The 27,004-nt window shown below is 51.4% G+C and overlaps 11 protein-coding genes across 11 annotated transcripts; 5 read left to right on the top strand and 6 right to left on the bottom strand.

Annotated features, from left to right (window-relative positions):
* Nucleotides 1-298: 298 nt before the first annotated feature.
* On the bottom strand, nt 299-868 carry PpBr36_00509 (uncharacterized protein; the record flags this gene model as incomplete). The annotated part of the gene is made up of 3 exons (XM_029887702.1): nt 299-438; nt 554-607; nt 706-868. 3 exons carry the CDS (start codon nt 866-868, stop codon nt 299-301), a joined length of 357 nt encoding a protein of 118 aa, XP_029751858.1.
* Nucleotides 869-2,154: 1,286 nt separating this feature from the next.
* PpBr36_00508 (uncharacterized protein) lies at nt 2,155-4,332 on the top strand (the record flags this gene model as incomplete). The annotated part of the gene is made up of 6 exons (XM_029887701.1): nt 2,155-2,311; nt 2,571-2,951; nt 3,028-3,362; nt 3,465-3,570; nt 3,797-3,866; nt 3,933-4,332. 6 exons carry the CDS (start codon nt 2,155-2,157, stop codon nt 4,330-4,332), a joined length of 1,449 nt encoding a protein of 482 aa, XP_029751859.1.
* Nucleotides 4,333-5,182: 850 nt separating this feature from the next.
* PpBr36_00507 (uncharacterized protein) lies at nt 5,183-6,225 on the top strand (the record flags this gene model as incomplete). The annotated part of the gene is made up of 4 exons (XM_029887700.1): nt 5,183-5,538; nt 5,743-5,860; nt 5,943-6,032; nt 6,094-6,225. The coding sequence occupies 4 exons, from the start codon at nt 5,183-5,185 to the stop codon at nt 6,223-6,225; spliced, it is 696 nt and encodes a 231-aa protein (XP_029751974.1).
* A 490-nt stretch (nt 6,226-6,715) lies between these two features.
* PpBr36_00506 (uncharacterized protein) lies at nt 6,716-8,234 on the bottom strand (the record flags this gene model as incomplete). Its single annotated transcript, XM_029887699.1, has 7 exons — nt 6,716-6,856; nt 6,943-7,087; nt 7,147-7,609; nt 7,710-7,797; nt 7,870-7,980; nt 8,082-8,113; nt 8,222-8,234. 7 exons carry the CDS (start codon nt 8,232-8,234, stop codon nt 6,716-6,718), a joined length of 993 nt encoding a protein of 330 aa, XP_029751975.1.
* Nucleotides 8,235-9,465: 1,231 nt separating this feature from the next.
* On the bottom strand, nt 9,466-10,339 carry PpBr36_00505 (uncharacterized protein; the record flags this gene model as incomplete). Its single annotated transcript, XM_029887698.1, has 5 exons — nt 9,466-9,631; nt 9,775-9,905; nt 10,007-10,030; nt 10,109-10,203; nt 10,300-10,339. The coding sequence occupies 5 exons, from the start codon at nt 10,337-10,339 to the stop codon at nt 9,466-9,468; spliced, it is 456 nt and encodes a 151-aa protein (XP_029751976.1).
* A 907-nt stretch (nt 10,340-11,246) lies between these two features.
* PpBr36_00504 (uncharacterized protein) lies at nt 11,247-11,639 on the top strand (the record flags this gene model as incomplete). The annotated part of the gene is made up of 1 exon (XM_029887697.1): nt 11,247-11,639. The coding sequence occupies one exon, from the start codon at nt 11,247-11,249 to the stop codon at nt 11,637-11,639; it is 393 nt and encodes a 130-aa protein (XP_029751977.1).
* Nucleotides 11,640-12,872: 1,233 nt separating this feature from the next.
* On the bottom strand, nt 12,873-14,060 carry PpBr36_00503 (uncharacterized protein; the record flags this gene model as incomplete). Its single annotated transcript, XM_029887696.1, has 2 exons — nt 12,873-13,659; nt 13,813-14,060. 2 exons carry the CDS (start codon nt 14,058-14,060, stop codon nt 12,873-12,875), a joined length of 1,035 nt encoding a protein of 344 aa, XP_029751970.1.
* A 1,351-nt stretch (nt 14,061-15,411) lies between these two features.
* Nucleotides 15,412-16,398, bottom strand: PpBr36_00502 (uncharacterized protein; the record flags this gene model as incomplete). The annotated part of the gene is made up of 3 exons (XM_029887695.1): nt 15,412-15,845; nt 15,961-16,083; nt 16,149-16,398. 3 exons carry the CDS (start codon nt 16,396-16,398, stop codon nt 15,412-15,414), a joined length of 807 nt encoding a protein of 268 aa, XP_029751971.1.
* A 3,605-nt stretch (nt 16,399-20,003) lies between these two features.
* Nucleotides 20,004-21,188, top strand: PpBr36_00500 (uncharacterized protein; the record flags this gene model as incomplete). Its single annotated transcript, XM_029887693.1, has 3 exons — nt 20,004-20,111; nt 20,195-20,257; nt 20,313-21,188. The coding sequence occupies 3 exons, from the start codon at nt 20,004-20,006 to the stop codon at nt 21,186-21,188; spliced, it is 1,047 nt and encodes a 348-aa protein (XP_029751973.1).
* Nucleotides 20,415-20,867, bottom strand: PpBr36_00501 (uncharacterized protein; the record flags this gene model as incomplete). Its single annotated transcript, XM_029887694.1, has 1 exon — nt 20,415-20,867. One exon carries the CDS (start codon nt 20,865-20,867, stop codon nt 20,415-20,417), a length of 453 nt encoding a protein of 150 aa, XP_029751972.1.
* A 3,420-nt stretch (nt 21,189-24,608) lies between the features above and the next one.
* Nucleotides 24,609-26,778, top strand: PpBr36_00499 (uncharacterized protein; the record flags this gene model as incomplete). The annotated part of the gene is made up of 5 exons (XM_029887692.1): nt 24,609-24,747; nt 24,845-24,926; nt 25,035-25,926; nt 25,997-26,467; nt 26,539-26,778. The coding sequence occupies 5 exons, from the start codon at nt 24,609-24,611 to the stop codon at nt 26,776-26,778; spliced, it is 1,824 nt and encodes a 607-aa protein (XP_029752147.1).
* Nucleotides 26,779-27,004: the final 226 nt, after the last annotated feature.

Raw genomic sequence — 27,004 nt, 5'->3', positions numbered from 1 at the left:
TTTCCATTTGATTGGGCCAAGACGCGAGAACTGCTACCGCTTTCCATCCTTAACTGCCCCACATTTATTTACATTGTGATCCCTGTCCTTGCGGGATCACCGGGCCAGGGGTTCATCCAAAGATGAGAAATTCATAAATTTCATTTCATTATGAGAGTGAGTGAGCAGAAGCATTCATTTCAGATGGGATTCTCGTACATTGATTCCTTATATGACAGTAAAAAGCCCAGTTTAGGCTGCATTTGATGAATGGGTATTAAAAATAAAGAAAGAGCAAATCATAACATCAAATTCAAGATCACCTCTTCTTCTTGGCAATCCTGTCTTTGTAGCTAGAAAACACTATGGCAGACTTGGATTTCTTGCCTCGCTTCTTCTCAACCCTCTTCTTCTTGGATGAAGCAGCCTTGGGGGCTGAGCCAGAATCCACCTCCATAACTACAAGTGTCTAGTGTCAGCATGTGCAGTGTAACCAAAGAAAAAAGAAGAAAAAAATACATATATAACTACTGTACAGCGTAGACGACAAAGAATGGTCAAGATTATAGCTTACCAGTAGCGGTTGCGTCTTCTGCAGCGTCCTCTGCCTGAGCGTTCTCATCGGATTCTGAAGCAAGGCGGTCAGTAAGCAAACTTATTAATACCAGCCAGATGACAACGAGCCTTCTGCTGTCCCAAAACAAAGCAAAAGAAGCCATGCATTACCTGGAGCAGCATCCTCCATCTTGGCCTCCTTGGGTTGGGTTGCAATTTCCATCAATTTCGCGGAGAGTCGCTCATTGCGAGCAGCTTCGACAGGACCAAAGACATTGCGCTTCAGCCTCTGGTTGTTGGCCTTCCTTGAGCTGGCCCGCAGTGATTTCGCCATGACTTCTGCAGCCCGTTTCCAAGATAGTGGATTTCTTGTGATGAAATCCCAGAAAGATGATGTCTTGCTTTATCAGTGATGGAAAACAAATACGGTCCAGCGGTCTTTAGGTCGTATTGATGTGAAAATGGATGGGTGTAAATGCTCAAACAAGCCCCGCCACAGGCCCTTCATGGAAAATGCGGCAGAAAAAAAAAAAAAAAAGTTCAATCAGTCTAAGCCTTGGGGCGGATCGGGCCCCCTGCAAGCCCCGCCACGGACCGTGTCAGCCAATGATTTTTATCCAGGGATAAGTGCGCTTCAGCCTCGACGGACGTGAACGACGTTCATCATCGCTTCAACCAGCTTGGGCGGCAGTAATGTTTCCCTGCACCCATGTCAATAGACATAACTTCATCTCTCGACACCTTAGCGATCAGAGAGTCTTTCATAATGGTATGTAACGCAACAAGGTCCCTTGGTTTCTAGCTGCCTACCTAGGAACGCATCGCCACGCCTCCACGCCTCGCGGCGGGGCGTGAAATCGCGCCAGTTCTCTACGTAGCGCAATACGTTGTCTGCCTTTTGATTTCTTCCCACGTCTGATTTTACTGTTCTGTATTTTACTGACAGATGCGAGTATACGCTCCGCAGATAAGTACAGAACATCGGTGACTTCGCGCAAGCCTCCATCCCCGTAGCCGGTGCACATCCAGAAGCAGCCCTGCCGATCGATTTACTGCAACCGACGGCTTTCGCCACCCCGTTTGGCAGTCCTGTACGAGGGGCGCACTGGGAACTTTCGAAGCTGAGAGGGTTATTTTGGCGACATTCCCAGACAAGGCTTAGGCAGTGGAGGCCAGTAACTCCTCAAGGTCCCCTTCGCCTCGCAATTTGGTGACGGATCTGCAGATTTGGGGGATTATTCGGCGTCTAGCCGCCCCTTCGTGTGATTTCTGTCTTTTAGAGCAACTAGCTTTGCCTTGTTGATTTGATCAACCTATTCTTGGGCGAAACACCTATTCCTCGGGACATTAGAGGTGACAGGATAGTGAGGAGATTTGGTTTTTCTCCCCTAGGTACCCACCCAAGTACCTATCGACCTACCTAGGTACCTTCCTGCCTACCTTACCTACAGATCCACCTAAGTCTAGTACCTATCTGCCTTTTCCAGATTCGGGTAGAATAGGTCGCAAGGGCGTTCCTTCCTTTCTTGGAAGTGGACGAAGTGACTGGAGGGAGGATTTAGGTCGTCGGTGGTGGTGGGTTCGAGACTCGACCCGCCCAAAACCGCACCAGCAGCAGCCATGACAGCCCAACAACCCACCAAGTCGGAGATCCAAAGCCTGGTCAGTCTGATACAGAGCAATACGCTTCTCAACCGTCAGCTTCAATCAATCTGCCAAATCAACGGTTTGAAGGGTTCCGGCGTAAAAGCCGACCTTCAGCGCCGTATCGTGGAACGTAAGTTTGACAAACAGGCAGCCGTTCCAGCCCTAGCTACTCCTAATCTGACCAGCACCCACGTGCCGTATCTTGAACGGGGAGCCTGATTATCAATACGTCCCTCCTCACTTCCAATATCTACCTATTTATGTGCACCTAGTCCGCTTTCGTTTCCATCTCCAACATTCCCAACTACATTTCACATGCACATTTTCAGAAGCGCAGCCAACACTTACTCAACTGCGCCAGAAATTGGCATCTACTAACGTTCACACAGTAATCTACCAATGCGAACGCGATCGTTCCCGGTTTCAGCAAATCAAGAGCAGCATTGACAGCATAAAATCTGGTAATCAGTACTATCCGAATGCTCACTCGTCTGCGCCTTCAGTCTACGGCAACACGCCAGCGGCATCTCGCGCCATGCCCACGTATTCGCAGTCACCCACGACCTATCCGGCCGGAGGCTACCCTGCTTCCGGCCATTCAAACAGCTACAGGCCCAACTCCGGGTTCTCGCACCATGCCAGTCGTACGGGCCAGTCTCCCTCACCCTGGCTTCAACATGTCCTAACCGTACCAGGACCAGGAGTTACTTTCAAGCCGAGTCCGTTCTATGAACCCAAGGCACTTGTGGCCGACGTTAGGGTATGCGAGGGTTAGTAAATTCTTCTTTGCCTTGATGCCGCCTTTCTTCCCACCTGCTGCCTACCAATACTGACATTCAGGCTAAGCCATGGCACATCACCGCAATACGGTCTCCATCTCGTTAAAGGCCCATGAGCTCGGCAATCACCTGTCCGACCCGTCAATCAGGATATTTGTGTTTTGCTCCACGGCAGATACCGGCGTCCAGGACATTGCTTTCCCCTACCAGTCGGATCTCAAGGTTAACGGGGGCGAAGTTAAGGCGAACCTCCGAGGCCTAAAGAACAAGCCCGGTTCCACCAGGCCCGTTGACATCACTGACCAATTGCGACTCAGGCCTGCGGCCTATATCAACAATGTCGAGTTCACTTATGCATTGACCGACAAGGGACGTGTCCCATCCAAATACAAGGAGACACAAGTCAGGCATATCCGAGCCCAGAAATATACTTGATTTCTGGTCCCAGCGTTGTCTGGCGGTGGTGCCGAGAGGGATCCTGTGCTAACAGCTGTGTCTTTACAGAGGTATTACGTTTCCATCTATGCATGCAAGTCGCACAAGGCCCCTGCGCTCGTCGAGAAGATCCGGGCTGGCAAGAGAATCCCCCGGGCTTCTGTGGTTGCGGAGAGTGAGTGAACAAAAACATGCAGCGCCTTGATGGATGCAAGCCAGCTCACGTTTCACCACTTTTTTTTTAGTTACTCGAAAGGCACAAGATACGGAGATTGAGACTACGTCGTCGAACATGTCGTTAAAATGCCCACTGTCATATTCACGACTGGTAGATCCTGTCAGGTCTACGGCGTGTAAACACATACAGTGTTTTGACGCACTTTCCTACTTACAACTGCAAGAGCAAGGCCCGCAATGGATATGTCCCATCTGCAACAAGCCCGCTCCCTTTGATAGCCTTGCAGTCGACGAGTAAGCTAGCTATTCACGTGCCTCAGCTTCTTGTTTTGCGCCTTTAGGCTAACCGTCCTATCACAGGTACGCCCGCGAGATTCTAGCCAAGACGTCGCAGTCGATTGAGCAGGTGACAATAGATCCCAGCGGAGAATGGCGAATACCGGGCTCTGAGTCGGTGGATTTGAGGGACGAGGCCGCGAATGGAGTTGGTAATGAGACCAACTACATTGTCGATGATGAAGTGATATTATCCGACATCAGCGTTTTCAGCGGCCGCAGGACAGCCACCCCGAGTCGGTCATTACAATTACCCAGCACTCCCAATACCGGAGTTTCGAGAGAGGGGTCAACTATGCCCCGTTCGGTTGCCTCGGCGGGAACTAAGCGCTCGGCAGCAGTCATTGATCTGACACTGTCGGACGACGATGAGCCTTCTGGCCCCCCGCCGACAAAAAAGCAGAACGTCAATGGCTTTTACTAGAGCTGCCCGTCGTCATGAAAGCCTGCCCCTAGTCGAGCATCTAATATGGTGGTTCGGATTGCGGAACGAGGCCAGTTGGTCTTCAAGGCAAAACGGGTGTGGACATGCTGCACTCATCATCGTAGATTGATACTGTATTCGATAATGTTTTCCTTAATCGGGACCTCAGGCAAGGCGTTTAGGGGTTACAAATCTATTCATGCAATAGCGGGGCGGAAAGGCAGGAATTGCTGAGAGAGGCTCGCTGTTTTCTGTATGTAAGGCTGGGTAACTGAATATTTTCGGTCTCCATATCGTGAGGTATTGGAGCGCCTGGTCACATTGAGCTTTTGAGTATCATACCACACGCTTACATGCTTGCATTTTTCAAACATAATGCGAGCATAAGATTCAACTACATGAGCGCCGAGTTCAATTATTAGAAATAATCAACAAAAAAAAAGCTCCTATGGGTTGAAAATAGTGACATTGAGAGAGTAACAGATGAGGGTGCAGTGCAATTGATGCTCGCCCGCCAGGGACTTGGTCTGGTTTCTGCCCCACCCAAATTGTCGGCACCTTCTATTACCAGGGTGCGTTCCAAAGATGTTAATCGACCCCAATTCTTCTGTACACTCAACTTCGGCTAGCTCGACCAATTTACTGTGAAGTGCTTACTTGGGGACAACGTATTCTCTTAAATACCTGTGAGAGAACTGGCGGTGCAAGGAAATTACGACTTTGAACTTTGGCGCGCGCGTCACCGACACGAGCAGTTAGCAAGCCAACCACCCAAGCTTCCTACGCCAGCCGTTCAGAGTCAAGGCACAGCACCACCGCCGCCAACTCACACCACACAAACCCCGCAAACATGTCGTTCGAGTCGGTCATGCCGCCGTACAACGCGTCGGACCCGACGGCCATGTTCTGCAGCTCGTCGTGCCTCGACTTTTTGCTCATCGAGCTCGTCCCCATGGCGTACCGGGTCGCCAACGAAGTCGAAGCGGCCGCGGCAGTGCTGGAGGGAGGGTCAGAAGAATCTCAGCAGCAACAACAACAACAACAACAACAAGCACAAAGATCGGGGCCGGATGCGGCTTCGTCCACCCCGAGGCCGGCGCCGCCGGGGGCGCGGCGCGGGGCCATGGACGAGGACGAGGAGCGCGACGCCGTCTTTTACAGGCTCGAGATGCAGGGGTATCGGGTCGGTCAGGGCCTGGTGGAGAGGTGAGACCAACATCCTTATCTTTGCTTGCTCGCTGTTTCCATCCTGTTTGTGCTAGCCTCATACCTCCGCCCCCTTACGCGATGGGGGTGGGGTGTTATGAGCTGCCGAGTTAGGAGTGGTCGGGAGCGAGGAAGAACAAAGATACTCGGGGGCTGGAAGGGGCTGACGAAAAGGCTCTTGTCGGGCGCCGTGACGTTTAACAGGTTCTCCAAGGATCGCCCGCGGCTCAACGACACGCTTGACGTGATCAAGTTCATCTGCAAGGACCTGTGGACGCTCGTGTTCCGCAAGCAGGTTGACAACTTGAAGACGAACCACAGGGTATGTCCCTGAAGCGGGTTAAAAAAAAAAATAATAATAATAAAAAAAAACTGACGTTTTGATGTTAAATCACTCGGATTAGGGTGTCTACGTCCTGACCGACAATTCCTTCCGGCCATTCGCAAAGATGAGCTCGGAAGCCGGAGGTCAGGCAGTACACAGGGCAGAACCGGTATGTGCATGGGAAAAACATGGCCTGGATGAAAAGAATCGAGGTTCCTAACCAGGAGCAGTTTCTATGGTTCCCTTGTGGAATCGTCCGCGGTGCTCTGGCTGCCATGGGTGTAAACGCCACCGTGCAGGCAGAGACGACTGAGCTCCCCGGTGCAGTTTTCCAGATCAAGACCGTTACTGCGAAGTCCTAGACGAAAGCGGTTCGTCAACGCGGCTTGAATCGGTAGTGTCAACTACAATCACGATGCATGGCGTGGTCATGCCATATCTACTCCAAACACACAGTCATCACCAAGACCAACTTCACCCAGTTGTCACAGAGGGCGGAGTATTTTTTTCCCTGGATTTTGTAGGTATACAGCTTCGAAGACAAGACGTGCAGTAATAATCGATCCTAAACCATCCTCGCCGAGATGCACGAGACCAAAAAGCAGGCCTTAAAATCGTCACAACACACAGTATCCTATTCGGATCGGTTATTTTCTTCACGCCGTCCTAACCCAGATAAATTACAGCCTAGGAGAGGAACTTGCAGAGTCAGCAATGGACTCGTCTGCAAACGACACTTGATCTTTCCACCTCATATCTCGCACACCCTCCAGGTTATGAAGCATGGTTGAAATCGAAGCTCAAGGCAAACTCGCTTGTTGAAACATGGATAATCAAATGGGGCAGTCTTGTTTACTTTTGAGGAGGGCTCTTGACGAACTGAACACCCTTCTGGATGTTGCCCTTGAGTCCGTTGACGGCCGCCTCTAGAAGCTTCTTCTCCTTGTCGGTCAGCTCGCCGAGCACGTCATGTGCCTTCTCAGCGCCGTTGGGCTGAATATTGGAAAATAGTGCATTGGGTTAGCTTCTGGTCCGGGATTTATCGGCTTTGTGAAAACGAGGGAAACAGGAAAACCTACACCGAGCTCAATGGGGACCGAGAAAAAGTCGCAGCCCGTCTTCTTGGCAATTGCCTCGCCACCGGGAACACCGGGAAGGTAGACATAGCTGGGCTCAACGAGACCCTTGGCACCCTTGATGGCCTTGAGCAGCTTCTCGGCGAATCTATACAGCAGCATTTGTCAGATAATCGGGCGTTTCAGCCGCAGCACACAAGATCTTACCGGTAGCCAGCATATGCCATGCTGAGGGTGGCCGAGCCAGCGCCATCCTTGGCCTTGACGACCTCGTCACCGCCAAACTGGACGCGGTTGACGAGAGCGTCGTACTTATCGTCAGGGATGGTGACGGCAGGCTTGACTTGACTGAAAAGGGGCACGATAGTCTCGCCCGAGTGACCGCCAATAACGGGGACGGTCAACTCCTGGGGGTTGGACTTGCCGGCGATCTCAGCGACGAAGGTCTCGGCGCGGACAATGTCCAGGGTGGTGACACCAAAGAGGCGCTGCGGGTTGAAAACGCCCTTGGCCTTGAGAACCTCGGCCGAGATGGGGACGGTCGAGTTGACGGGGTTAGAAATAACAAGAATGAAAGCCTTGGGGGCGACCTCGGCAGCGACCTCGATAAGCCCCTTGACGATGCCAGCATTGATGTTGAAGAGGTCATCACGGGTCATCCCGGGCTTGCCTGTAGCGTGGGGCGCCAAGCGTGTTAGTGGTTGCCGATGTTTGCGCAGCTGGCTAGGCTAGGCCTCTGTCAAGGTCTGGCCTGAGGGCTCCCAACTTACGGGGAACACCGGCAGGGATGACGATCAGGTCGGCATCCTTGAAAGCCTCCTTATCGCCACCGTCCTTGGGAAGGTAGCCGGCGATTTTCTGGAAGAGCATGTCAGCAATGGGAAGGCCAGCAGAAGCAGAATATTATCACGTTGAAGAGTTACAACATACCGCGTTAGAGGAGATGTGAGAGAGATCAGCGGCAACACCGGGGGTGTTGACGACATCGTAGAGGGAAAGCTCGTCGACCAAAGGGCAGAGCTTGAGGAGCAGCGAAAGGGGCTGTTTGTTGGGGTCGTAGTATAAGTCAGAACACCACCAAATCCGCATATGTTTCTCACACCAATTAATTCCTGTATCGGCGGGTTACGGCGCAAACAAACCTGTCCAATGCCACCGGCGGCACCAGCAACAACTGTGGTTTTGAATTTGCTTCTCGTCAGAAATTGGGGGCTACCCTCAAGCTGTGATTCGCGTGGCGACACGGGCTACACGGCAGTGGACGATGGGGGTGTTCGCGTACCGGCCTTGACCATCTTTGCTTTGCGGAATTAACAAAAGTGCGGGGGAGGGGTTTATGGGGCTAGCTGAGATATAATAACCAGAAGTTCCTTGTCAACAATATGTTTGCTTGGACGAGCGCCAAAGGTTTTCTCAGAATAAGGAAGATGCTCTCAGCTGACCTTTTTATATCCAAAGATATCGACGTTCTTGTCAATGGACCTGATGATTGAATTGAGGGAGAAGAAGCAAGCATCGGCGGGGGGTGGAGAATTGGGACCAGCTTCAAATGGAGAGAGCTCTTTGGCCGTTCGACCCGCGGGCGGGTTAAAGCTGTCCGTCCCACAAATGCCTTGGTTCCTCCATGCCCGTGGGCTCAAAGCTAAAGTGGATTTGCCGCACTGAGGGGTAACAGAGGTCACCACTGACTGATTGACTGACTGACTGACGTGACTGGTTGTGCCTTAGCCTCCCGCTGCCTCTCACCTACCTGCTACCTGCCCTCAGCCCGACTGGTCCGCACGGTGAAGCGGGACTATCAGAGGGGCTAGTAATTACTTGCTGGACGAAACACATGCCAGAGACAAAAATGGCGACCCCAGCTGTAGCACGTAGACATTTTGCCTCACCTTACTCGCTTAGCCACCTACTCACCGTACCGACATCCATCTACCAATCAAAGTACCTACCTTGGCTGGGTTGAATTAGTAACGCGCAGCAATGGTGGCTTGCTTTAATCCATTTGTCCTTGTTGAGCTACGAGTTTTCGGTTTTTATCAGAAGAATCGCCAATGCTCTGAAGCATTATCGGCAGCACCAGGGGCAGGCAGCTCAGTAGCCATCGATACGGCTCCGCGTATTGCCGAGTTGGGGTCAAATGGGCCGAGGCTAAAAGCCATGATCTCGAAGAGAAACGTGACAACAACCGGTGAGGGTAAAGCATTCGGAAAGCAATCGGCATCGGAAAAATATCTTCATCAAAATGGTGTTTCATTTTCTTCTCCCCAACGCCTGATCCGAGGGTCCTGGGGTTTTACCTAGGCGCAATGCCGCACCTGGAAACCTAATGTGAGAGCCCTAAATGCCTTACTCCCATTATCCCTATGCCATCGACTGGAGGACATGCTCCAGTCGGCCTGAAAGTACTTCAAATGGATGTGCTGGACGCCAGAAATACCCTCAAACCCAGTCTAAGCCGGCAGGAAAATGTCATTATCGACCTTTCAAACTTCCTCCATCATGACAAGCATAACACCCTCAGCTCATTTAAGCCTGAGCCTTCTTGGCGGCGTTGCCGCGCAGCTTCTTCTCGGGCTCGGCCTTGACGGGCCTTTGCGACTTGAGGATGGCACTGGTACGGGCGACAGCGGCCTGGCGCAGGTCGGCACGGTAGCCGTTCTTGGCTGTCTGGTTGGCAACGGCCTTGTAGGTGCTGTGAAAGGGCGAACACACATCCATTGTTAGTTCAACCTCCTGCTGATAATGTGTGCTTGACGGGGGGTGGTGGATAGGTATAGTCGAGTGACTGATTAATCGAGTAACCGAAAACCCATGGGGCAAGTATCGAACCCTTACCTCCTGTTGTTCTTGTGAGGGCGGAAGGTGGTGGTGGTTTGCGAGCTGGCGGGCTTGTTGCCGGCACCAACCTTCTTGCTGATGATGGCAACACCACCCTTCTCGTTCGAGGAAGGCTGAACACCAATGGCCTGCAGTCCCAAAGAAAAAACGTCATTTCGTCAGTCTAATGCTCCCAAGGGTCCATTGTAGAAGCAGGGTTTTGCAATTTTGCAGTGGCTGCGTAGTGTACCTTGTCGTTGACGAAGCCGGCGTACTATATTTTTCGTTAGTCTCTTGCAGGTCTTCAAAATAAAAATCGTGTTTTGGTCATTCGGAGGGATATCATTCGTACCTTGCGCGAGTGCTTGTTGGTAAGGTTCAGGGGGTCGCGCGAGAACTGGACGCCGCCGTTGGTGTTGCGCTTCTCAAGGAAGGCATTTTGGTTGCCTGTATCCAAGTGACGAAATTCGTTCAGTTCCTCAGGTCCGATCGTGCCCTCCTATTTCCAGCCGTTCTCTCTGTTAATTCAGGGCCAAAACTCACGGACAACCTCCCAGATCAGGTCAGCAGATACGTTGGACATTTTGGCGGTAGGTTCGAGGGCGAATTGGCGGGACAAATTCGGGACTGGTTGCAGATGGCTTCAAAAATTGATCTGCTTTTCGACCAACACCAAATCTGTGGGCTCCAGACGAGCCCTCGGGCGGCAGAGGCAGGGGTGGGGTCGGGCGCCCGTTAGTGGGCAGTCAGGTGTGGCAGTGTGGCAGAGTGGCAGCCAGTGGCAGGCACGCACAAGCAGTATTGGTCCGTGCGTACTGATCGGTCAAATCAGCGTCCACGCATGATCTGTACGTCAATAGGATTGGACGTTCTATTGATGGACGTGCCACGGCCTGGGAAGGTCGGCTTTTGCTTGTGCAGCTGCGCCAGCGCCCAGGTCCCAGGTCAATGATGGAGAGAGACGAGGGTGCTGTGGCATGTCATGCCCAGCCCAGATTGATTACTGTATTTATTGATCAGCCCCAATACTTTCCTGCCCCCGTTGTTGCCTGCATCGGCAAGAAACAAGTGTGGCTTGCAGTTCGCAAATAGTTTCGCGCTCATCAGGGCAGACACGACTAACCCTTGAAATTACTCCTCACATCCCGGTCACATTCGTCATCCTCCAGAAACCGCCGGAAAGTCCCTGCTGAAGACCTATCTATCTGCACACAGCTCTCGGACGTATCCAACGCGCTACCGAAGGACGGCTGTCTGTAAGCACAGCCTTTGCTTTTAAGCCACTAGATCCGCTAGATTCCACTACTACCTGAATCAGAAGGCCGAGCTTGACCAAGAAACATTTCCTCGCTTCGCTTGGGTTGGCAAGGATCACGATAATTCGATCCCCTTTTCGCCCCCCTGGAATTTCTTTTCGGGCTTCGATTCTTCGAATACATCATCCCCCCGCGCCCTCCGCCTTTCCGCAGCAGAAGACCCGGTTCTCCATCATGGCCTACCTCTTCTACAGCACAATACTCTTCGTCATGGTCCTCGGTACGGGCCTTTACCTTTCGCGTGCACGCTGGACGTCACAACTGCGAGACATTAACCTTCCCGGCAGCAACTACTTCTACTCGCGCCTCCAGCTGGGCACATCTTTTTCAGACGACGCCGAGGCTGGTCTCTCCTCGGCCAACTTTGACCTGACTGGCAACATCGATGACGGCGACGCAAGGGCCGGCCTGGACGATGCGGCAAAGGCCGAGATTCTGCGCATCATGAAGCAGAGGAGGCTACGGTTCGACGAGGCGAGGAAAGTCTACATGGAGAACCGCTTCCGTGACAATGGGATCGGGCCGGACGGGAGGCCGAGAGACCCAAAATTTGTGAGCTTCTCATAATCAAGATCTCACCCCCACCATAAGAGACGACCTCTTCCCGATCGAGCGGGGGAGGTTGCACATATCGAAAGCCACCTTCAAATCCTTCATCGCCTTCTTTGCCAGCCTCTCCACACTGGCCACCCTCAACAAAACGACTACAACTGGGAGACACTCATTACCCAACCCCAGCCGAACTCTATATAAGCTACATGCAAGAAAGGCAGCTATGTACACTATAGGAGGTGTAGGCAGTGTTGCTGCCGCCCACATATGGGTCCACTCGATCTCCTCAATATCGGCTTATCGAGAAATCTCTGGCTGCGCCTCATCTAATTTGCACATACTCGGAAATTCCTATATGAGCCATTCATTTATATTTTCATTTGTCTCGATCCTCTGCATACCTCTCTTAGGATTTCCTACTTTGGCCTCATTTCCTCTAACTTTGGCGTCATTTGGGGATGATTCTCTTCTCGCTTCCGGCGTTTCCGGCGTTGCCCTTGATTATACCAGGGATCTGGGCAAGCTCCACCGAACCAGCATGATGAGTTGCAATGCTCGTTCAGGGGTCAGTCGGCGTGGGCGCTCAACGGAATGACAGCTTTTTTTTTTGTTTCCTTTGTTCCCACATTTGCGCTCTTCATTTATCATACACACAAGGGGGGGAAGGTGTGACCTAATATTAGCGTCTGTATATTCCAGAAGATACCAGTATTGAACAATATCGAGGCGACACGCCTTTACTTTCAGAACTTGTTCCAGATTTCCCCGCCTGCATCCTTGCAAAAGTGACAACCGATGAATACGCCAAAAGAAATCTTGATGGTTTTATTTTCTTTTTCTTTTTTTTTTTCTTCGTCATTAAATTATTAAAGATATTGTACCCAAAATACTTCCCGGCCACAAGAACCAGAGAAAAGAAGAAAAAAAAAAAAACACAGGCGGGCAAACAGTCTAACGCTGATGAGTTCCAGCCGGCAGCTGATCTTTTTTGTCAACCCCCAGAAAGGAAATGCTCGCTCTCGCAATATTCTATACCCTGAAGAGACGGCCAAAAGCTGGAGCAAAGAAGAGAAGAAAAAGAAGAACTCGGCAACAAAAAAAAAGGCCAACGGACCGTTCTATGTACATGAAAATCAAAGAAAGTGCGGCAACAGGAGTAAAGTGCAATCATCTCAGCGACCCAAAAGGTCTCAAGAGAGAGTGCAGCCCATGATTCACCGCTAGTTGTGTCACCAGGTGACTGGTCGTTTACCTCGTCTTCTTGTCACCGACGGCGCCGTAGACGCGGTCATCATCGCCCTCGAGCTGCTTGACCAAGGTCTCCATCTCCTTGGCCTGCTTGTTCCACTGCTCCTTGGACATCTTTGCCTTGGGGTCGAAAAGATCCGAGTCGGGCTCGCGGTAGCTGCCACCCAAGCGGTCCCACAGGGTGGTGTACTGACCGTAGTTGTAGTTGAAGGCAAAATGGTGGACGGCGTGGCAGGCGGCGCCGTTAATGATGGGGTTGTTGGCTACGTACTCGCCATCGTGGATCAGGATGGTCCAGATGTTGATAAAGACAAAGAGCACGATGTAGGCGACCTTCTGCAGCGGGAAGATGAAGGGAAAGAGGTGATAAGGGAAAGACTGGGCGTAGCCGTCGAGCGGGTGGAAGGCGTGCGAGGCAAACGGCGTGGGCATGATCCACTTGTGGTGAGGCTTGTGCAGGCGCTTGTAGATAAAGGGTACATGCAGCCAGCGGTGGATCCAGTAGATACAGAAGTCGGTAAACAGCAGAAACAGTGGGAACTGGAGGTAGTTGTACCACCAGGCCGGCGCCTCGTCTAGAGAGTCGTAGAGCTTGCTGTAGCCGCGGATCTCGAGGAGGATCATGGGCACAGTGTATAGGGCCATGACAGGGAAGGCCTTGTTGGCCTGTAGCATCTCGAGCTTGATCTGGTTTTTGAGGAATTTGGGGTGCTCCATTTGCTTCTTGTCGAAAATGAACAAGTACGACGCCGTCGCGAAGGTGTAGTAGACTAAGAGGCCGAATATCCTAACAGCGGCAAACATTTAAGGTTAGCGTCTGAACTCTTTCGATGGCCCAAACTTTCTCTTGACATGTCTTTTGAAGGAACGGTTTGCGACTATGATTGCGCAAACCCCTTTTAAAAAATGACTTAGGGTTCTCAATCGCCCGAACACCTACCAGTATATCAAAAAAAGAGAGAAACCTTGTCGGTATATGTTATCTCTCGGCAGGGCGCTCTGGTACGCAGCCTGCGACGGCTCGAGGGAGAAGAAGGCAGTCGAGGGCTTGTATTCCCAGCCGTTGTGCGCGACGGCCGTGCCATTTGACAAGTTGGGATAGTCGTAGGGGGGCGCGGTGGCCGGTGCGGCGAATGCATACATGTAGTCCCATAGGAACGTGTCTGTGATTTCCAGAACGATATCCATGATGGGCGATTGCGGTGCGGTCCGAACAATCGGCCGGTCTTTACGTCAAACTTTGTTGTTAGACAGAACTTTATAGCTGCTAAAGCTTACAACAGACAGAGAAAAAAAAAAAAAAAGATAAGACAAAGAAGCTGTCGATATGGGATGGAAAGAGAGCGAAAGGTGCAGCAACGCCAATGACCCGGAAAAACAGAGAAAGGGGCGGGTTAATGGACAACGCGGAATGGCGAACAGTCAATTTTAAATTCTGTTGTCAATGGCAAAAAAAAAAATACATTAAAACGGGGGATGTCCCAAAGAGGGGCGGGGGGTCAAATCAGATAACAAGCAGGTTGGGAGAGACCCCTGCTTTCGGTGTGGATCTCGTCGGCGCCTCGGGTTGGTGCAGAGCTAAGAGTCGATGAGGTCGGGTGCCAACATGCAGATTCAGTTTAGTTGTTGAGAAGTGCCGTAGAGTGTATGCATATTTGTCACATTGTACGGGCACGTAGCTTTAGTTTTTTTTTTTCCAAGAGGCACAAACAGCTTTGTAGGCATCTATGGTGATCAAAAAAAGCATATTGACATATTCATTAGAGCCCGCAGGTGAAGCCGACCTGACAAAAATAACACCAATTCCCTCCGCATTCGCAGGCACAGTGGGGGTCTGTAGGCTTTGATCCTCATTTGCTCACTGGAACCTTACCAGGCAAACCGGGCTCCATGAACATCCCGATGGCCATATTTCTCAGCATTGTCACCCAACGTCATGTCTAGTTGCGCCACGAATCGTCGTGGATAATTTCTCGCTGGCTTGGAAAGTGGGGCTTGAGTCATGCTATTGGTTGAGACATGCAGGCTCCAGGTTCGGATGTACAATGAAGCGATGGTGAAAAGTGGTGTGTTTTCGCCCTTACAAGCAGCCTACTCCGTACCAAGTAATTGCTGTCGGAGCAGGTGCAGATGCTGACTTGCTGTACATGCCCAATACAGCAAGGCTACCAGGCCACCCCACCAACCAAGAGCAGTGGTGCGTTGGAGCATTTCCTTGTCTGTTGTCTTATGACGCCGATTGGAGTGATGACTTGGATCAGACGACTCAATTGGCCAACCAGGTAATTAGCGTCCTTGGTGTTGGTTCTTGGAGAGGTTCAATTCAACAGTGACGTTAGTTGAATAAACAAGCAAAAGAAGGATGAATATTTAAAGACGACAAAATATTTAAGCGCAACTACTGGGGGGGGTTTCTCCTTCAATCATGTGGTGGAAACCCGCAATTTGTCGGCGACCTTCTCTGGAACAAATATATAGCATTTCGGTTCATCTGTATTGTTTATTCATCTGCCAATCTGCTGCGACCTTCATAGACCAATCATACATTATGATCCCAGGCCGCCGTATTATCAATCGCCCATTTTCTGATATCCTCAAAGTTCCTACACGTATGTAGTGTGCTGAAGTCAGGCCAATAGTCATCGTCGGCATAGCCGTACTCGGGATAAAGTCGGAATGTGAACATGCCAATGTCACTCTGGCACATGAGGTTCATCCGCAGCGTCTCGATGCAGTGGTCGACATGCCCTGTGAGGTCCTCCTTGCTCTCGGCCTCGCCCACGTCACCCGTCAGGTCCTTGTAATAGTCTTTGTAGATCGCCTGACGGATCAAATTCAGGCAGTGAAGCTGGTGGAAGACCTCGACGGCCGCCCGATAGCCTTCCTTGCCGGTCTTGGGGTGCTTGAGTTTGAGTGAGTCCAGCGGGAGCCCCAGGCGTTTAACTTCCTGCTCGCTCATCCACGTGTCGCCAACTAATCAGTTGGGTCAGTCTTGATCCGCAACCGAACGAAGGGGGGAAGCATCGTATCAGGGCAAAGACTGATGTAAATGCGATGCTCCGGGGAATGTACAAGATTGAGTGCTTACTGTCCAATGTGATGCGATCCCAGGCCTTGTCAACCTCTGGCCCGTACCCAACGTATGGCCCTTCCACGATTGGTGTGAGGTTGTATCGGACAGTTTCGTACTTGACGATTGGGGCAACCGGTGCTGCGCTTTGTCAGTCGAGTCCATCATCTTGTCCTTTTAATCATGCAAGGGAGATGGCGGCGTACAATATGACGAGTAATTGTCGGTGACTGTGCGGTCTGTAAGTTGTGTGCCTCTTCTGCAGAATGATAATGTAAAGAGTGTGAGGGATGTTGAAAGCAAGATGGCATGTCCGATCCAGGCCCAGTGTGTCTTTGCTCTCTCCAAAATCCCGCCGACAGATCCCCTCTCCCCCCTGAAAGTCAACATAGACTTCTCTGTGTCTACGCTGGTTCGTTCCTCATCAGAGGGCACGGCATGATAGACCTTGGACATGGTGACAATCGGTCTTGTATGTATAAAGTATGAAGATGGCTAGCAATAGCGCCCAAGGGGCAATTAGAAAATGATAACAGCAAGAGACCAGAAGAAGAGGTTGTATCAGGAATAAACGGCGCTCCGGGCGCTGACTATGTAACAAGACGCGACCAGAAGGAGAGAAAACAAAGAAGGGTCGAGGCTACTGGGTAGGAAAAACAGACTGAACCGCAGGATTGCAGACAAGGAACGAAGCTGTAAAGATGCAAGTTGAAAGGAAAAGTAAGAGGAAGAGAACCAGGTAGCGGGCCAACTACCATGAACGGGTCCAAGCGCTAGCACTGCGGGTATAACAACGGAATCATCGTGCAGGTCGAATAGGGATGAGAGACCGTTGTATGAAATGTAAGAGGTGAGCAGGGATGGCGAAGCGAAGGGCGGTTGCAACTTGCCAGGGTTCCAGGCTCGCTCACTCGCTTGCTTCCTCACACTGGCGCGCTGACTCACAGACACTGCGAGCTGCCATTGCTAGCCCTGGTGGTTGTGATTTACAGTACTTGTAGAACGTATACAAAGACCAAGTTTTAGATCCCTGATGCCTTGATGCACATGAAGCGCATCAAGTGTCCGCAGATCACGAGTGACATGACAAGACAAGCTCCAGCCTCTAGAGCGATCGAAACATGATGATGGTGGTAGGAGGGCAAGAGGACGCGAATCATTCTCGTTTCGCTACCACCAAGTCGTTCATGGTACAGTAAGCACAGTAGGTAGGTACAATAGAAATGGATATCCATTGCAAGGATCGGGACGGTTGGGCGGTGATCTAGTGACAGACAGGCAGACAGGCCTGCGTTTCGTGCCAAGACTCAGCTCTCGCTGATTTGGGCAAGCTTCGCATCTGAAATTATTTAGTCAGGAGACAGGCGGGCGGGAAGTACCATGTATGATTACTCTATCCTTATGCTCATCCTTATTTTTAAATGCGATCAAGTGCCGATGATTCAACGAGCCTTAGATAGGATGTGATTTACGACCATTAATACGAGACCATCCTTTCTTCTTTCTTCTTTTTTGACAATAGAGGACAGTTATATCTGCTTTCTGCCCAGAACCTCGCAATTTGAAAAGTTGAACATTGTAACCTGCACTGGCTAATGTGGGGACCGAGATGAGACGAAGGTGGGAAAATTTTCAAGGGGCTGTCCCCCCAAAAGGGAGTTCTGATACCCACTAGCGTTATGTGAATGTGTTAGAGTGGATGGAGGCGCCTCAACCAAGACGGCGAGATTCAGACTAAAATCTCTATTTCGTACATATCGGTGGGACGGGAATCTACCCTCCGTATCTACCTAAGGTAAGTAGGTCGGCAAAAAGGTATGTAGGTAGGTAGGCAGACACAACAGCTAGCTTTTCTTGCCTTCAATGGAGTCGTTTTATGCGAGGTCCAATATTCGTCCAGCACGAAGATTGTGTTCGGTCTGATCCCGCATAGTCGTTCCCAAGCGAGATTACTATAGGTGCGTAAGGGGCCAAAAATACAAAAGAACCATAATCAGAAGCATACTGTACTCTACAATTGAGCCCTAGGGGAATGGGCTGCAGGGAGGTTTGAGGCTCGGTGCGCGTCAGGCACAAGGGGGTTTTTTGTGGGTGCTTGGAGGTAAGCATTTGCCAAGCCTCGATCTATGATTTTCGGAGTTGCACATCCATTACCAACGCCGTGGGAAGAAAATCGCTGCGACTGGGCCGCTGTCAGTTTTTTTTTTTTTTTTGTCTGGACAACCGCCAGGGGGTCCTCTATAAGTCGCGAGGAATATTACAGTGGGACACGGCGCCTGTTTCCATTTTGGTGGGATTCAGACGAGAGGGCAAGAATAGTCGTGCTCGCCTGCCTACCCTCGCAAGCCTTGCCATCAAATTCCCCCCCTGGATCCACTATAACTTTGGTGCCTTATATGCTACCAGCCCATTAAAACGACATCTCTGTCCCACTTTTGGCAAGGATCTCCTACTAGGGTTAATCGCCTAGACTATGGGGTTTCTGCTGGTTTCAGTCTTGGCATCATGCGGTGGATTCTTCATCTGATTGGCGGTATGTCTAGGGCGCCCACTTGGCGTGGCACGCGACCCATGTCATGCACTTTTGTTGTGCTGCCTGAGTGACACCTTGCGAACCCGCATATGTCCGAGGAACGACTAACAAGATACAGACTACACATCTACAGTACACCGTCTTACCGTTACAGCTTCTACCTATTGATGGTGGTGTGGACATGTCTTATGTGCGACTATTGTTTCAGTCGCAAGCGTCCCCCTGCCCTCAATCCGAGTGGTATTCGGCAAGCACCATCTTGGCAACGAACTCAACTATCCTTGCTAGAGAGGGACCAACCAAGGGGCGAAAATAAGCATCATCAGAATAAGCATCGGACCAGTGCTTCTATGGTGGAATTGCTCCAATTGACGGAGCTTTTTTCACCGTGAGAATTCTCCATAAAACTACTTGAATTTGTCGTTTCGGGGCTTCCCTGCCGCTGATTCGGGTGTCCATCTTACCGGCGTTGGAACTGTCGCTACAAGGGATTCTTTTTTTTTTTTTTTTGTCAATATCTATCAAACATTTGCGATGTGGGCTACCAGTTCCGTCTCTTGTTTCTTCTTCCCCACGTCATTCTTCTGGGATCTTCTTTTGCTAACAATCTCTCCGTCGGATAACAACATGTATTGTAAGTAATGCAAGCTTTCACAGAAAGGTAGCGTATTACCATGTTTTCTTTGTTTAGCCCGGGCTCTCTCCGCATCTGCCAGTTGCAACCCAATCCTCCCAGACAAGCCGGCCTTGTCTAGTCTCATAAGGTGTGTTCATGAGGCTCCGATATGCAGCACTTTCACCTGGGGTGTGGTTTGCTATAGCAGGCCGGAGTTGCAGGTCAAATGCCGTTTCACACGTCCATCCTCGTGGTAACGGCACTACCGTAGGCTGTCAAGTGAGCCAAACGACCATCACCCTGCCGTTATACCCGGAATACATCCTCCCATTGATTTCTGACCCCTGCCAGTTATCCCATCGTTTAGCAACGAGATACCAGTGGAACCCAATCAAGCAGTTGCTCGTCGTCCCGCTGACGCGAACCATGTACCCTTGCCATACATCCACCCACAATCCATACCTAGCTTATTCTGGCGTTCCTGAAGTTGTAGTGCATCCGGGATGTGCCCACTGTCTTTGTCCCCACCAACCCCCTTTTCTACGACCAAGTCCTGTGGCACGGCTCGAAACCAGATGCAGGCGTCAAAGATCTTCGTCTGAGACCGTCAACGAAGACTCAACCTGGACGAGGGAGGTAACTTTGTGGACGTAGGTCTGCCATTGGGAGGGCAGGGCTGCCGGCCCCATGCTGGTGCCTCCGCAGAGCCAAGACTATTATAAAGGACTCGAACTTGCTCAGTCCACCAACAATCTTCTCTATTCTCCTCATTCTCTTCTACAGCAGGCTTCGAGGGTGTCTCTTTTGACTTCTTTGCTTCATTTCACTTTCGTTCGTTCACCCCCTTTTTTTACCCCCCCTCTTTATAGTTTCACTTGATAAGCAGCTGCCGGCCAGCATTTTACCGCCAATATGCATACTCCATCTTTCGTCAAGCTTTTGCTTACTGGCCTGGCCGCCACTTCTGCCGTAAACGGGTTCGACCTTGGCCGACCCGCTAACCTTGCTACTCGCCATGTTGTACGTTGAGATCCGATGGTCCCATCATGGTCCCTCCCACTTTCCTGCCTATGGCACTCCGCTGACACTTCCTCTTGATACAGGGTGCCCTAGTTGCTCTTGCTGGATCAGCATTAGCACTCCCGGCCGTGGAGCCGCGGGCTGAGGTAAGAAGACCTGTTTCCCGGTTAGTCTGGTGTGAGCTGGGCTAACCTACTGTAGATCGACACATCAAAGATCGAGACCCGCGCGCCTCACCATGCTGGTCGACCCGCTGGTAAAAAAGGTGGCAAAGGCCGCAATGGTCGCAAGCGTGATTTGGAATCAGTTGAGGCTGATGCCGATGACGATGAGGAGAACGAACTCGAAACCCGTTCGCCTCACCATGCTGGTCGACCCGCTGGTAAAAAAGGTGGCAAAGGCCGCAATGGTCGCAAACGCGACCTTAACCAGGTTGAAGCCGATGCCGATGCCGATGCCGATGAGGAGCACGAACTCGAAACCCGCGCGCCTCACCATGCTGGTCGACCCGCTGGTAATAAATTTGGCAAAGGCCGCAATGGTTGCAAACGCGACCTTAACCAGGTTGAAGCCGATGCCGATGCCGATGCCGATGAGGAGCACGAACTCGAAACCCGCGCGCCTCACCATGCTGGTCGACCCGCCGGTAAGAAAAATGGCAAAGGCCGCAACGGTGGCAAACGCGACCTTAACCAGGTTGAAGCCGATGCCGATGACGATGAAGAGCACGAACTCGAAACTCGCTCGCCTCACCATGCTGGTCGACCCGCTGGTAAGAAAGGTGGCAAAGGCCGCAATGGTCGCAAACGTGATTTGGAATCAATTGAGGCTGATGCCGATGACGATGAGGAGAACGAACTCGAAACCCGTTCGCCTCACCATGCTGGCCGACCCGCTGGTAAAAAAGGTGGCAAAGGCCGCAACGGTCGCAAGCGTGATTTGGAGTCAGTTGAGGCTGATGAAGAGGAACACGAAATCGAGGCCCGCGCGCCTCACCATGCTGGCCGACCCGCCGGTAAGAAAAATGGCAAAGGCCGCAATGGTGGCAAGCGTGATTTGGAATCAGTTGAGGCTTGAATCTTGAGGATTTTGACAACTTGATACCCTGAGATTCGGCAGACCCGCAAGCTAGCCGGGAGTAAGCACCCAAGAGCAGGTGCGCAGAGTTGTAGCGCCATTTACATTGGATATATCACTTTTTTACAGTGGGACCTGGTTTTGTCCATCGTTGATCATTTTGAGGTCGGAGCCTCTGCTTGGAGTGCCCGTCGATTGCATGGAGCAATTGCTGTTGTCTTACTTTACTTCTATATAATAGATTCACCCTTTTTGTCTTCTGCATTATGAAGCCCTGCCTCGTGAACTAAACTATGGTTGTTGACTTTGCCTGTTGGCCCTGTTGCTCTACCCCCCCTTTTTCTGGTCCCATGCTGGATCCATGTTTGATCAGGAATCTGCTCTTCTTGACTTGGGTACCATCATTCCAGACCTAAAATGATTCGTGGCAGATCAGGTTGATTACAAAGAATGTTTTCCTTACCAAATCGCTAAACATGGTGGTTTCCCATCTGATTATGACATCGGCGTGCCGCCTCTCTAAGGGTTTCGAGAAGCCACCCCTGTGCCTGCTTGCTATTGTGTTTTCTTTTCTCGCATCTCTGCCGCCTGCCACAGGCTTCCCGACTCGTACGGCCTTGGAATCGACGTCCTGATTTTTACAGTGTGTATTGGTTGTTTGTACGCATACATGTACGCATGTGTGTGTGTGTGTGTGTGTGTGTGTGTGTGTGTGTGTGTGTGTGTACGACGGCTGATTGGAGGGGTGACGTCGTGTGGTTAGCGTCCAGTATTTAATTCTCATCGCATCTGCGACTCGGACGCTAGCGGAAGATATTACATGATAGTATGGATCAAGATACCTAGGCACTCAGGCATACTGCGGGCATGCGATTTTCTGGTTTCGGAGACTTGACTCGCAGTTTGGCGCCCATGGCCAATCCGACGCTCTTTTGGTCCTTTTTTATGTTATTTAACAGTTTCGCTGGTTTTTGCTACTTTCCACTGCTTTCTTTGGAAACATGGTCTACACATGATTGAAAGTCCTCACTTATCAAGCATTACCTAGCATTTATGCTTCTTGTGGCAGATCAATAATATTGGACAGTCTTTGTGAGAAGTCGCCCGAAATAACCTCCTGCAGTATGAGTACCGCTTACCGAATAACTTAATAATTTGCACCAACGAAAGCCCTTGTTTTTTATTATCATACCTGGGCGGCACTGCTCGACTCTGGCAGAAAACAGAAAAATGAGAGGGAGGGAGAGAGAGGAGGGACCAATAAAAGCACGCATGACATTATTTCGCAGTATACCAGCCCTCTTGCGTTTCTCATATATGATATAATGTACTGTTAAATCTACCGCTCATATTATGGCCACACCCACAATCTGATGTTTTTAAAATAAGCTAGTTTAGTTCGCGATGCTAGCTGCTTCGGGCCAAACTTGTAGTCATTAGCGTTACCAGGTTTGTGTGGGATGGGAAACAAGCCGATGATTGAAGCAGACAGAAGCCTTAATTATGGCTTCTGCATGCAGGGGAGGGGATTAGGTATCAAAGCGCCCCAAACAATTCTGTCCTCAGGGTTGCAAACACAAACACATTGCCAGATATGGCACGTGGTTATGTGATTAGCTTTTGACTCGACTATTAGCTTATTTCATGCCGTCAAAACCTTGAGCTATCTAACCTGTATTATCACATCTGCCATAACTTATTACACCTCTCTGCCGGGTACTAACTGTTTTCGATGGATGATCTTGGCTATGTGCGATGGTACACATGCTCCATCAGAGTTGAACAAGTTAAAAGACATGACAAACCCCCGAGCTTAGGTAGGCCTATTGCAGCATCTTGCTCCATCCTTTTTTTCTCCTTCTTTTGGACAATATATACCCAATTTACGTCAGTGCCAGCTATCAACCGTCCTGAATGGCTTATAGGAGGCTGAATATATTTGTTGTGCAGGTAAATTCCTGCTGAATAATATCAGGGTCCAAGCCGGTGACATATGATAGGATGTGATGCACGTGACAGTGGTCGTATGTACTCACAAGGGCTGTGCTAGGAAGCCCTTGCAGCGGAAATTTGCCTTGGCTATGTTCATGATTAACACATTATTGTGTTTGACTGTTGCAGCTGAGGAAAATGGCAGGTGGTCCATGGCAACTATCTGAACGTTAAAAAATGCAATCGGAAAGTGTTTGGATGAGATGGAAATAGTTGCTATATCCTGGATGTACTTGCAACTACTTAACGTTTTGTTAGAAAAGTTCTACAGTAGTAAGCACATTGGACATTTAAGCTCGCGGCCAGCCCCACTTTTCGACATGATGCGTCCTACAATGTATGTACAATAATAATTAGTACCGTACAAAAAGTAGTACGGCCGACTAAGAAACAAACACACGCGTCCTGCACGCATCATTTAGCGCGGTTCTCTCCTCAAGTGGTTGACTAAATTTCGGAGAATGGCGGACCGCTCTTGCGCTTACCTCACCCACCACACACGCCTTAACCAGGACACTTTGAGCCCCACGGCTACCAGAAGTAGACTAGCATGAACCAACAGAGGCTTTCGCAGCCCACCCCATGCACCACACCTCTACAGAAAACCCGCGAGGATATCTTGGCATCACCACGTGTGGGCCATTTCCCCTAAAGTACTGCCAATACCGGTAAAGTACAGTTGCTTGCACCACCCTAGCTACCGTGGACACGCCGTACACTGTACATGCACACATACATGCAGCATACCACTTCGCAGTACAGTACCTACCATATTTACCTGGTGCCTCCCCGGCCAGGGGTGCCGCTGCCAAGGAGTGGGGACGGGAGGGTGAGAACCAGTCCTGTCTGTGCACTGACCTTTTCTTGGCGCGCAGCGGCGTTTGCCTGACCTGACCGTAGCTGCTATGGGATGTGTTCTAATTTTTCGCCCATCCGTCCTGACTTTCGTGGCCCTTGTTCCATGATACAGCCTGTAACTTCTCTCGACTTCCATCTCGTGGCGCCTCTCCACGGTTTGACAGTCGCCCCCTGAACATCAATCAATCCCATCATCGCTGCCAACCAAACTAGCACCCTCGCAAAGCGCGTCAATTTGCGCTTTCGACTCTCGACCTGACCTTCCGAGCAGGCCTGGAGTCCCGCATTTTTTTTTATTTTTTTTTTATTTTTTTTTCGCTTCCGCGAATTCGCGACCTCGACAACCCCGAGGGCGTCGATTGCGCGCCCGAGATAGATCAGACACGTACCGGATCGACAATCGCAATCGGCAAGAAAAGCACCGAAACATCGCGACAGCTGCTTTTTCTTTTATCGCGTCACCGCTTTCAATTCTCTGGTTCATTTCAGAAATTCAATTGCCACTCCTGGCTCTCCGTACACGTCGCGTCACGTCGCACAGCGCGAACAGAATAGTCGCTCGCTTGCACAATGTCGATGCATCCGGGCTACCGGGGCGGCGCTGCGCCTCCGCAGCCGAATGGCCCCTCCCGGCTGAATGAGCTGTTGGAAGGCATCAGGGCCGAGTTCGAGGCTTCTGCGCGCGCCGCCGAGAATTACGAGCACCAAAGTACGTAATGTTACCATCTCCGCAATTCGGCCTCAACAGTCCGCCCTTAAGGGGTTGTGCGCCAAAGCTAACCATCTTGTTCCATTTCCACCCGCAGTTAATACTCAGATCAATGAGATGCACATGGTCCGAGAAAAGGTGTATCAGATGGAGCAGACACATGTGCAGTTGAAGGCCAAGTAAGTAATGCAGCCGCGGAGCGCCCAAATATCCATCTGCACACCGCCGGAGCCCTCGCGGCTACAAAGCCCTCGGCTAGTATTGATCTAACCCCGTTGCTTTTACAGATATGAGGAAGAGCTCGCTCATCTCCGTCGCCAGCTGGAGGGCCGAGGAGGCGGCATGCCACAGGGAGGCATTGGAGGTCCCTCACAACACGCAGGCCCCGCGCAGCCCCCAAACATCGGCGTCGGCAACAACGTGTTTGGTGCCATCATGTCTGGACAGACTGGCCAACCTTTGGCCCCACCTCCTCCGCCTCCTCAGGAGCAACAGCCGCCACAGCACCAGATGGCGCAACCTCCGCCTGGTCTCTCCGGGCCTCCACCTCCGCCCCCGCCCCCGTCTCAGCAGCCGCCATTCCAGCAGTATCCCCAGCCGCCCGGTCCGGGAAACTTCCCTTCACAGCCCCCTCAGAGCACGGCCTCTCCAGGCCCTGGTAAGCGTGGGGCTATAGGAAGGCCTCCTGCGGGCGGCCCGGCGACTCCGCAGATCAACAACCCGATGCCATATCCAGGTCCGGGCCAGTCTCCGCAAGTTCCTAACCACCCAACCCCTGACCACCCCCGCGGACTTGCACAACACCAGCCGCCTCAGCCGCCCCCCGGCAACGCGCTGGGTGACCTCGATATCGAGCGCATTCCCTCGCACTTCAAGAAGAGCCGAGACGATTGGTGGGCCATCTTCAACCAGGCCGTGCCTCGTGTGCTGGACGTTGATCTGGTACACACCCTTCAGCACGAGAGTGTGGTCTGCTGTGTGCGCTTCAGCGCGGACGGCAAGTATGTCGCGACTGGTTGCAACCGGTCTGCCCAGATTTTCGATGTCAACACGGGCGAAAAGGTTTGCGTTTTACAGGACGACAATGCGGACACGTCTGGCGATCTCTACATTAGGAGTGTTTGCTTCAGCCCCGATGGCAAGTACCTGGCCACGGGTGCCGAGGATAAACAGATCAGGGTAAGCTCCCAGGAGCCTGGAAGTAAGTACGCCTTATGTGAGCTCTAGCTGACTTTACTGGAATTTAAAGGTTTGGGACATCACCACCAGGACCATCAGGATTCAGTTTGCTGGACACGAGCAAGATATTTACTCACTCGACTTCGCCCGTGACGGCCGCACGATCGCTTCCGGAAGTGGAGACCGCACTGTCAGGCTTTGGGATATTGACAGTGGCACAGCCCTCACAGTGTTTACGATTGAGGATGGTGTGACCACAGTAGCCATATCCCCAGATACTAAATATGTCGCCGCTGGTTCCTTGGATAAGAGTGTTCGCGTATGGGATCTCACGCAGGGTTGCCCTGTGGAGCGTCTCGAGGGACCTGATGGCCACAAAGATAGTGTCTACAGTGTGGCGTTCTCTCCTAACGGCAGGGACCTTGTCACCGGAAGTCTTGACAAGACCATTAAACTCTGGGAGCTCGCCACGCCTCGCGGCAACATGCAGAACCAAGGATCCAAAGGCGGCCGCTGCGTCAAGACCTTTGAGGGCCACAGGGTAGGTTATTTTCTCTCAGATTTCAATGCCGAGCAGCTGTTCCTAACACTTGTTTTTTTTTTCCCCCACAGGACTTTGTTCTCAGTGTCGCTCTGACCCCTGACAACCAGTGGGTCATGTCGGGATCGAAGGATCGCGGCGTTCAGTTCTGGGATCCTCGCACAGGATCAACGCAGCTCATGCTGCAAGGTCACAAAAACTCGGTCATCTCAGTCGCACCCAGCCCAACTGGTGGCTTCTTCGCCACTGGTTCCGGTGATATGCGTGCTCGTATCTGGTCTTACACTCGCATGGACAACCGTATGGCGTAGGATGCATCGCGTGTTGGATCGCCATCCCTACACTCTCTAGACGTCAAGTACGAATGCTCTTCGGATGATGGCTATGACCACGTCGTGTCAGGATAGAGTAGAGGCGCGGATCTTGCTGCTGTTGATGGATCCAATAAAATAGGGGCGTACTCGTGTTTCTGAGAGCGGGATGACCACGTGCCCTGGGATTGAAGTTTGGGTAATCGGTTCGCGCCCCCACAGATCA

The sequence above is a fragment of the Pyricularia pennisetigena genome, chromosome 2, assembly GCF_004337985.1.
Source record: "Pyricularia pennisetigena strain Br36 chromosome 2, whole genome shotgun sequence".
Classification (NCBI taxonomy): domain Eukaryota; kingdom Fungi; phylum Ascomycota; class Sordariomycetes; order Magnaporthales; family Pyriculariaceae; genus Pyricularia; species Pyricularia pennisetigena.
The sequence above is the reverse complement of the archived record's forward strand: the minus strand, read 5'-3'. Positions and strand labels throughout refer to the sequence as shown.